Source organism: Sylvia atricapilla, chromosome 22 (assembly GCF_009819655.1).
Source record: "Sylvia atricapilla isolate bSylAtr1 chromosome 22, bSylAtr1.pri, whole genome shotgun sequence".
NCBI classification, from domain to species: domain Eukaryota; kingdom Metazoa; phylum Chordata; class Aves; order Passeriformes; family Sylviidae; genus Sylvia; species Sylvia atricapilla.
In genome coordinates this window covers 7229223-7239132 of record NC_089161.1, presented here as the reverse complement: position 1 = coordinate 7239132, position 9910 = coordinate 7229223, and the positions used below count along the sequence as shown (strand labels likewise).

General features: G+C 53.7%; 1 protein-coding gene across 3 annotated transcripts; it reads right to left on the bottom strand.

Moving 5' to 3' along the window:
- Window positions 1-1603: 1603 nt before the first annotated feature.
- Window positions 1604-9293, bottom strand: ALPL (alkaline phosphatase, biomineralization associated). 3 transcript variants are annotated; one of them, XM_066334495.1, is made up of 12 exons: window positions 9154-9293; window positions 8114-8205; window positions 7921-8040; window positions 6815-6930; window positions 6082-6256; window positions 5824-5999; window positions 4309-4452; window positions 4091-4160; window positions 3337-3471; window positions 2593-2784; window positions 2378-2497; window positions 1604-2279 (listed from the first exon to the last, which is right to left on the bottom strand). In XM_066334495.1, exons 2-12 carry the CDS (start codon window positions 8169-8171, stop codon window positions 2026-2028), a joined length of 1560 nt encoding a protein of 519 aa, XP_066190592.1. In that variant the 5' UTR covers window positions 8172-8205; window positions 9154-9293; the 3' UTR covers window positions 1604-2025. The 3 variants fall into 3 exon arrangements, with proteins under 3 accessions (XP_066190592.1, XP_066190594.1, XP_066190593.1); XM_066334497.1 differs by lacking the exon at window positions 7921-8040; XM_066334496.1 differs by lacking the exon at window positions 9154-9293 and having other exon boundaries at window positions 8114-8230.
- Between the last annotated feature and the right edge of the window lie 617 nt (window positions 9294-9910).

Genomic DNA, 9910 nt, shown 5'->3' with positions numbered 1-9910 from the left:
TCCCCCCCTTTATTTTAAAGGAAAAAAGTTCTGAAATGAGCTGGAGGCTGGAACTGGGGGGGAGGGAGAGGAATATTTTTTCACACCCTCCCAAACTGTTGTTTGTGTTTCCCGTGAGCCCTGTATAAAATAAAGGTTTATTTATCACTATCAGTGGAGGGGGGTCTCCAATATCTAGGGGATCCCCAAAACCCCAAACATCAGTGGAGGCTGTAAAAACACTCATTTGGGGGGGGTTATTTAGCCAAAAGTTGGGTTTTCACATCAGCTGGGCCAAGCAAAGCCTTTCTTTGATAGTCCCTATTTTTGGGGTGCTGTCTGTACTCCAAAATATGGCAGACCATGCCCTCACCCCCCACCCCCCCAAAAAAAAATGCCTCTTTTGGCCCTGCTGGTCAGCCTGGCGTCAGGAGCGGCATTTGGCCACGGCCCCAGTGGCCACTGGCAGCTTGCCAACCCCCTGGCCAAGGGAAAGTGGTTGCCACCCCCCTGAACCCCCTAAAACCACGCAGTACCCCGGGAGTGGTTAAACATAGCTCCGGGCTGCCTGAGTTCTGGGAAGTGTCAGCAGGCAGGCCTCGGTCAGGATCCAGGGATGCAGGGGAGTGGGGGCAAAGGGCACTGGGCAAAGGGGGGGAAGGGGTCAGAGCTCCCCCAGTCAAACCCTGCCGGGGTCACTCCCTGCACCCACTTTAAAGGATCCTGTTTAATGAGGAACTGGATTTTTTTAATTATAAAACTGGTGAATGAACAACAAAAATAAAACAAAAAACCAACGAGGGAGGGTGTTAAGGAGGGTTTTGGAGGGACCTGGGGGATTTGGGGGAAACAGGGCAGTGTTTTCCCAGCCATTTGCACAAGCACAGAAACTCATTGGGCACCACGGAGGTTTCGTGTGTGCACGTCTGCAAATGCCAGGGGTAATTCGCCCAAGCAGAGTGACTTTTGCCCGTGTTTGCACTGTGTATTTTCATTGTATGGATGTGCACAGTGCCTCACAGTGACAGTCACACACGCACAGTGGCTTTTGTACATGAAGAGGGGAATTCGAGCACAGTAATATCTGCATGTGCACTGAGCCATATGCACCAGCAGTGACATTTGCACATGCAAGGCACCACGCACCCTGACATCTGCGACACCTGCACATGCATGGTGACATTTGCATGCTCAATGGCACCTTTTGCTCAGCTCAGGCAGTGTCTGCAAGTGCACAGTGACATTTGCATGTTCAAGTTGCACAGTGACACTGGCACAAGCCACTTGCACAGTGACATTGGCACAAGCACATTTGCCCACTCCAGCACCCTTTGCACACCCAGGGTCACTCTCTCTGCCCAACCCTCATGCTCCCAGCATCCTTCCAGGTGCACAAACCCTTTCCCCTTGCGACCCCACCTACTAATTACCCCCCTAATCACTTCACCCTAATGAAGGGAGTGTGTCCCAGGGCATCTCACCCTTTACATCCTACTTTGCTGCCTTTACCCCCTTCCACAATCCCAGCCCCAACCCCTCCCAAATGCCTCCTGGGGCAGCAAATTGCTTTAACCCGAAGAATTTTAAAACAAAATAAATCACTGAGGAGACAACAAAACCCGAGTTTAGGGACAAATTAACCTGATGAGTTAATTTTTTTCCCATCTTCGTGTGGTCTCTGGCTCCCCACACATGTGACGAGCTGGGCACCAGGGTCAGTCCTCAGCCAAGGGACTGCAGAGGCATTTTGGGACCCAGCCCCATTGCATTTTGCTCAAAGAGGGGGTTTCATCCGCTGAGGCTCTGGCTGCCATCCCAAATCCTGCGGAGGGTTTGGGATAGGCTGGGGAATGCTGCTAATTACAGGGAAGGAGCCATGTATTTACAGAGGGAGCTCCAAGCACCAAACCGCCAGTGGCTGCTTTAGCTCCGCTGAGTCTCTCTGTTCTCTCTCTCTCCTCTTTCCCGGGTGCTGCTGTCCACAAAAATATAAAAAGAGGGGATGAATTAAAAATAAATCCCCCTCAGTGATTTGCAAGAGGCACTTTAGCAGAGGAGGAGGAGGAGGAGGCTGAGGAAGGGCAGGAGCAGGGGCGTGGCAGGGCGGCCGGCGGTGTTGCAGTGGCCCTGGTTGGAGCCGATGCAGGCGGCGTAAGCCATGGCATGGGGGATGTAGTTCTGCTCGTGGACCCCATGCAGCAGGTGGGCCATGGGCCCGCGGGCGAACACAGCCACGTCCTCGCCGCCGTGGGTCTCCTGCCGCAGCGGCACCGCTGACTGCGCCTGGTAGTCAGCATGTGCTGGGGTAAAACAGCAAAAGTGAGAATCATTTAAGAACCCAGCTCATTTTAGCCAAGCTGGGATGATTTGAAGGGGTTTTGGCCCAAAACATACTCACCAAAATCCACGGCAGAGACATTTTCTCGCTCGCCTGCCACGATTTTATAGCCGGGGCCATTGCCGTAGAGGATGGAGGTGAAGGGTTTGCGGTCCACATCGCTCTGCATCGGGGCCAGACCTGGCGGTGTGGCATAGTCACCAGGATGGAATCCCCCCATGGTATCCCCAAGCTGTCCCCAAGCTGTCCCAGCACCGTGGCCAGGCAGGGCTCACCAAAGATGGGGTTCCCACGGGGGGTGTAGCCGCCAAAGGTGAAGACATGAGAGTGGTCGGCAGTGACGACACTGAGCGTGTCCTGGGTGGAAGTGAGGCGTGTGGCCAGCCCGATGGCCCTGTCCAGCTCCACTGCCTCGTGCAGCGCCTGCTTTGCCTTCCCCTCGTGGTGCCCATGGTCGATGCGGCCACCTGCGGAACCCAGCATCGCTTGGAATTGTCCTCCTCTTCCCAGCCTTGCACCCCCCTTGATTCCCTTTCTTTGTCCCCCCCATCACCCTATTTATCTCCCCCTTTTTGCATCCCACATCCTCCCTTTTGCATCCCCATCAGCCCTTTTATTCCTCCTTTCTTTCCCCCCCTACCCTTTATCTGTTTTAGCATTCCACCTTCACCTCTTTTCATCCCTCCCTTTCTGCACCTTCATTGTCCCTGTTACCCTTCTTCTGCATCCCCCATATTCCCTTTATCTGTCACTTATCCTCCCTTTCCGCACCATCACCTCTAATCCCGGTTTTTGTTCTTCCATCACCCCCTTTATCATCCTTTTGCACCTTCCAGTCCTCACTTTTTGTACCTCCCCTGTTTGCAATTCCCCATCATCCCCTTTTTTTCTCCCCTTTGTGCATCCCTATCATCCATTTTATTCTCTTTTCACACCTCTCTTTTAACAAATCCCTCCCTTTTTGGAGGCTTCATTGCCCCCTTTTATCCCCCAGTTTTGCATCCCCATGAACCTCCCACCTTCAACCAGGAGGAAGAATCCTCGGGGATTTTTCTGGAGCATCTTGATGGCCACGGACACCATCTCGCTGAGGGATGGATCTGTCTCGTTGTTCCTGTCCAGCTCATATATCATGTCCCCTGGCTCGAAGAGGCCTGGGGACAGGGACACTGCTAGGGACATCCTTTTTCCACCAAAAGAAAGAAGCGGGGGAGCCAAATCCTGCTCCTCGTGCTGACTCAAATGTTTCAGACACCATCAGAAGCAGGAAGATTAGATAGAAGCCAGGGGATAATCCCAGCCCTTCCTTCCTCCTGCAGGGCTGGATTCCACATTCCAGATAGGACAGGAATTTCACTGCTGGCAAAAGAACTGCATCCCTAGGAGGGAGATGTGTCCCAGGGTGGGAGTAGCAGCATCCTTGGGGGATGTAACATCGTCCTTGGTGGGCAGCACATCCTTGAGAGCACACCAGCACCCCCTGGGTGGGGCACCAGCATATCCAGGGAAATTGCAGCCTCTTTGGGAAGTACCAGCATCCCTGGGGGCAGCAGTAGCACCACCCTTGGGGGTGTAACAGCATCCCTTTGGGGTACCAGCACCCCCAGGGAGGTAACAGGATCGTCTAGAGAGGGTACCACCACCCCTTGGAGGCAGCAGCACCCTTGGGAAGATAAATGGCCATTGCCAGCTGCCCCAGCACTCCAGGACAGGCCAGGGGTTCCCCTAAAGCAGCCAGCTGATGCCAGGGCACCCTTGGGTGCAGGGACTCACCCAGCAGGAAGTCAACACGGCTGAGGTTGAGTGCCAGCAGCTCTCGCCGGTGCCACACGTACTTAGCAACCTGGGGACAGGACAGGCATTGTTACCTCTCCATTGCCTCTGCCATCCCTGCAGACATCACCCAAAATATTCCATGCCCCAGGAATGGCTCTGTGGGGTTACAGTGGGGTGATGGTTGTGTGCCCCCACCCCCAGAGAGTCCCTGTCACCTTGCCACGGGGCTTGGCCTCCTGCCATGCCTGGACGAGGTCCCTGCCATCCAGGCGGGTGCCCCGATGCTTCTCCTCGTGGGGATATTCCACATCACTGACATTTCTGGGGTACATATATTTCCGCCCTCCACCCAGGATCACCTACAGAAGAGGAGAGGAAATGTAGTTTTAAAAATTTTTTAATTAATTTCAATTCCCCCCTCCAGCTGGGGTTTAATGGGGGAAGACCCTGAAGGGGTGGAGCAGGATGTCCAGGAGAGCCCTGGTGGTGTGGGCAAAAACACCCGAGGAATTTCACCTCACTCAAAATAACCCTGAATCTCTTCCTATTAATTAAAACCCAGGACAAAAATAACCATATCCAGCAGGGATTTGGGTTTTTGAATATTTTTTTACCCTCATCTGTGGGAAGGATGCTCCACATTGGGATCCCAACATGAACCCACTGGGATGGAGCCTCATCCCGCGGCTCTCCCTGTTTGCTTTGGAGCCTGATTTATTTGGCCTCTGTTATTTATAACCTAGCAGAGATTTTATGTTTTTTTGTATTTCCCCCACTTTCTCCGTGTAGAAGGTGAATTATAAAGCTGCAAAACGCTAACGCCAATATTATTAACAAAAAAAAAAAAAAAAAAGGAAAAAAAGTCTATTCCCCACTATGTAATTATTTCCAGCCTGAGACAGAGTTAAAATTATATTAAAGGGAAAAAACCAGCAAAAGAGGCTATTAGAGAGCTAAATAACAGGCTGGGATGTTTTGCTTTGGGGCTATTTTGAAGGACAGAAGATTTATTTACAGTGCTGAATTTCTGCATAAATCCACAGCAAGGAGCAGAACTGAAAAAGGAATAATTTTGGGTCTGGGAAGTATGGGAAGGGAGGAGGCTAAGATGGGTTTGTGGGTCTGGGGCTTGGTCCTATAGACCAAGCTTGTGGTCCCAGACCTATGTTTGAGTGTCCTGGTCCCATGTCCACCTGAAAGTGCTGGTAACCTACACATGGTGGTCCTGGTCCCATATTTGATGAGAGTCCCAACTCTGTATCCATCAGTGGTCCTGATTCCCCGTCTATTGGGGGTTCTCACTATGACTATTGGGTGGTCCTGGTTCTGCACCCATGGGTGGTCCCAGTCCACCATTGCTTTGGGGTCCCAGCTCTGCACCCATTGGTGGCCCTGGCCCCATACCTACCCACAATCCTTGTCCTGCACCCACGGGTGGTCTCAGCCTCACATTTGCAGGGGTGGTCCTTGTCTTGTACCCACTCACAGTCTTGACCCTCCAGTCCATGGTGGTCCCAGCCCAACATCTGGGAGCTATGGCTCTTCAACCACTGGTGGTTCCAGCCCAACATCTCCTGGGTGTCCTGGCTTTTCCACCATTGGTGGTCCTGGTCACACATATCTATCTACGGCCCTGTCCCCACCCTAGGGTGGCTCCAACACCCACTCCAGGCTGTCCTGGTCCCATCCCCACTGATTCTAGGACACATTCCTGGTGTCCTCATCCATACCTCGATCTCAGGGATGTTCTCCACCAGCTGCCGGGCAATGTCCTTGCAGCCACCCTCCAGAGCATCCGGGGGCATCTCTCCATCTGAGTACCAGTCACGGTTGGCAGAGTGGGCATAGGCAGCGCTGGGCGTGGCATGGGTCACACGCGTGGTGGTGACGATGCCCACAGCCTTGCCTGCATCACCAATCGTTCAGGGGACAATAGTGAGAACACATGCAAAACCCCCCTCCTGCCCAGGAGTCCCTCAGTCCCTCACCTGCCTCTTTGGCCCAGTGGAGGATGGAGGTCACCTCCTGGCCCTTGGTGGTGTTGCAGCGGTCCCGGGTGACACCGGCGCTGACCCCCAGTGTCCCCTCATTGGCTTTGACACCGCAGAGGTAGGCAGTGGCTGTGCCTGCGCTGTCGGGCACCTGGGCATTGGTGTTGTAGGTCTGGAGGGTGGGAGATGGATAAACCACTATGGTTATCACCACAACCATTGTCTCCATTGACACCACCATCATTCCCACTCTGCGAATGCTGTTTGGCTGTACTAGACCCCCATCCCACCTGTGCCCCCTTTCTTTGTCCCTTTGCCTCCCATTTTTACCCCTGCTCCCTCCACTGTGGTGGCACATCCTCCCCTTACTGCATTTTGCTGCTTTTAGCCTTTTTTCAGTCCATCTTTTGGCAGGAAGATAGAAGCACTGCCACTGGCTTCCCCATGGGGTGAATGGAGTAGGCTGCTGACTTCAAATTGAATTATTATTTTAAAATGTTTTGTTCAGCAAAACAACCCCAGGAGAAGCAGGGGGGTCCCACGGCGTCCCGCAGCTGGCAGGCTTCTCCTGCCCCCCTTCCCCGTTCCCACAGCCAGCCCCTGGCACAGCCAGCAGGCACCAGAGCCAGCTCCCTTCACCCGCCCCTGACCTAATTACGGCTTGGTCGATGCCGCCCGCCCGTGACCTTGTGGTGGGTGCCGTGTCCCCATGGGCGCCCCAGGGGCTCACCTTGGCCAGGGCCACGAAGGGGAACTTGTCCATCTCCAGCAGGCTCTCCTCGCCCTGCCCGTGCTGCAGCTGCCCTTTGAGGATGCGGGCGGCCGTGACCGTGGAGACGCCCATTCCTGCAGGACACCATCAGCCATGCACGGACAGCCCGGCGACACCGGGGCAACACAACCCGCTCCATGCAAACCCCGCTCATCTCAGGTTACTGCAGATGCACTTTAGCCCATCATCCAGTTTATCCCACCGTTCAGTTTATCAGAGCAACCAAACTTTTGCAAGCCCTGTTTATTGTGCAGCCAGTTTATCCCACCTCCCAGTTTATCCCAGCAGGCACTTTTCATTGCAAAGCCAGTTTATCACAGAACCCGGTTCACTGCAACACCCAACCTTTTGCAAATCCAATTCATTCTAGCACACAGTTTATCCCAGCACTCAACTTTTTTGCAAACCAAATTTATACCAGCACCCAGTTTATTGTAGTCCCAGTTTATCCCAGCACCCAAATAATGGCAAAACCAATTTACCTGAGTATCCAATTCTTCACCAATCCAGTTTATCCCTGCACCCAGTTTACTGCAATCCCAGTTCATTGCAGTATCCAGTTTATGCCAGCACTCAATTTATTGCAACCCAGTTTGCCCCGGCACCCAGTTTCATTGCAAACCCAATTTATCATAACACTCAACTTACTCTAAAACCAGTTCATACCAGCACCCAGTTTACCCCGGCACCCCACTTAATGCAAACCAAACTGATTGCAGCAACCAATATTTTTTGCAAATCCAGTTTATCCAGCACCCAGTTTATTGTAAACTCAATTTACCATAGCTCCCGTTTTTTTGCAAATCCAGTTCATTGTGGCACCCAGTTTACCCCAGCACAGATCTTTTTGCAAACCCAGTTTACCCCAGCACCTAACTTACTGGAAGCCCAGTTTATCCCAGCACTCAGTTTATCCCACCACAGCACCTGTTTTTCCACAACACCCAATGGTTTGAAGCCCCAGTTTATCACAGCAACAACTTTATTGCACCCACCTCGTCAACCCCCTGTACCCCCTAGCCCTGCTGCCTCCACCCGGGGTGGGTGCTCCCCTCCCATCTCACCGTCCCCCAGGAAGAGGATGAGGTTCTTGGCCACATTCTTGTTAAGGTGCTGGAGCCGCAGTGCGTTCTGCAGGGTCTCCTGTGCCTGCCGCCGCCAGTACTCGGGGTCCTTCTCCCTCTCTGCAGGGAAACCAGGCTCATAGCACCCAACAGCACCCACTGCTGGGGCACTGCTGCTCCAAACCTCACCTACCTGGGACCAATGATGCTGAGCAGAGCTGGGCAAGGAGTAGGATGATCAGAGCCTTCATTCTGTAGTGCTGAGCGGGTGCTGCCAGAAGAGAGCTGCGGGGTGGGTGGCACCTACTTGTGCCTCAGTTTCCTCACTGAGACCTTTGCCCCAGGGTCAGTCAAGTGAGACAGAAATAAATGTCCTCTCCCTACACAGTCACCAATGTGACCCCCTGGGGACACGCCAATTTACCACCCGCCTCACCTCACCTCCTCCCCTGGCTATCAGTCCCATGAGGCGTCACCTCACTGTCACCACCCCCAGCTGGGGGAAGTGGAGTCCCCATGACATGGCCATGTCCCCATCACATGTGTCTTCTTCTCCCATGCCCATGTCCCCATCATGTGCTTGTGTACCTCTCACGTTTCCCCATCATGCATTCCTGTCCTGCCTGTGTTCCCATCCCATGTCCATGTCTCCACTGCACGTCTGCGATCTCACCACACACCCACGTCCTCTATGTATGCCCATGTCCCTAATATACTCCCATGTATCCATCACACACCCCTGCCCTGGTCCCCAGCCTGTTCCCATTATGCATCCCCATCACACACCTCTACCCCTGTTACACACCCATGACCATGTCCCCTCACACATCCATGTCCTTGCTGCATGTCTGTGTCCCCATCCCATGTCTGTGTGCCCACCACATGCTCGTGGCCCCACTGCATGTCTATGTCCCTCTTGCACACCCGTGTCCCTACCACATCTGTGTCCCCATTGCATGCCTGTGTGGTTGTTGCTCATCCACGTCCCCATCACATTCCATGTCCCCATGACACCCCCGTGTCCCCAACACATGCTCGTCTACCTGTTGCACACCCACGTCCCCACCACACTCTCGTGTCCCCACGGCACCTCCGAGCCCCCATGACACTCTCCTGTCCCCATCGCCCCCACATCCCCATGGCACCTCCCCTCCGCTGAACGCCCTCTCACCCTTCTCTCTTGGAAGACCCTCCCTCCCCCGGGAGGCCAGCGGGGCCCGAGGGGGTCCTTACCGGGGATGGGGGCTGTCACAATGACCCGCACCAACTTGGGTCCCGACACCCACGTCCCTCTGGGCGGCGGGAGGAGGCCGGGCCGGGGGGACCGCGAGCCCTTAAATCCCCCCGCACCCGGGCTTCGCCTCCTCCTCCTCCTCCCCTTCCTCCACCCTCCCCCTGCTGCCAGCAAGGGGGGGGGAGGTGGGGGGAGAAAAGGCCGCAAACTGGGCTTACTGATGCCCTCTGCCGGGTTATACTGGGAGGAGACTGGGAGGACTGGGGCGCACCAAGCTTGGCTGTAAGTGCTGAGCAACCCTCCCCCACTTCACATGTGGGAGTTCGGGCTGCCTCTTGGTGGGGTAGACGTGCGTTTTGTTGGATTTTGCCTTATTTTCATCCAAACTGTTATAAATGCCTATTATAAAGTTGGCTTTTCGCAAGATGTGTACTATATGATTAATAACTTTGTGGTAAGGATACAGGTTTTTATTTCTGCTGTTAGTAAAGAAAATAAGGCATAGTGGTAGTAGTGATATAGTATGCTTAAACTGTCTGTTTGGCTGGGATAACATCCAGTGAACATGTGAAGAAGACTCTGCTACTGATACACCAACTGTCAGCATCTCCCATCTGAAGAAAGCACGGACCAAGGCCCGAGCTGGAGGTGATAATGAAGACACAGCCAAGAAACACACAGCTCTAAAAAGGCAAACCCAAGGAGGGGCCATGCAAAACAGTCCCTGGAATATGGAAACTAGTTTATGGAAAAATA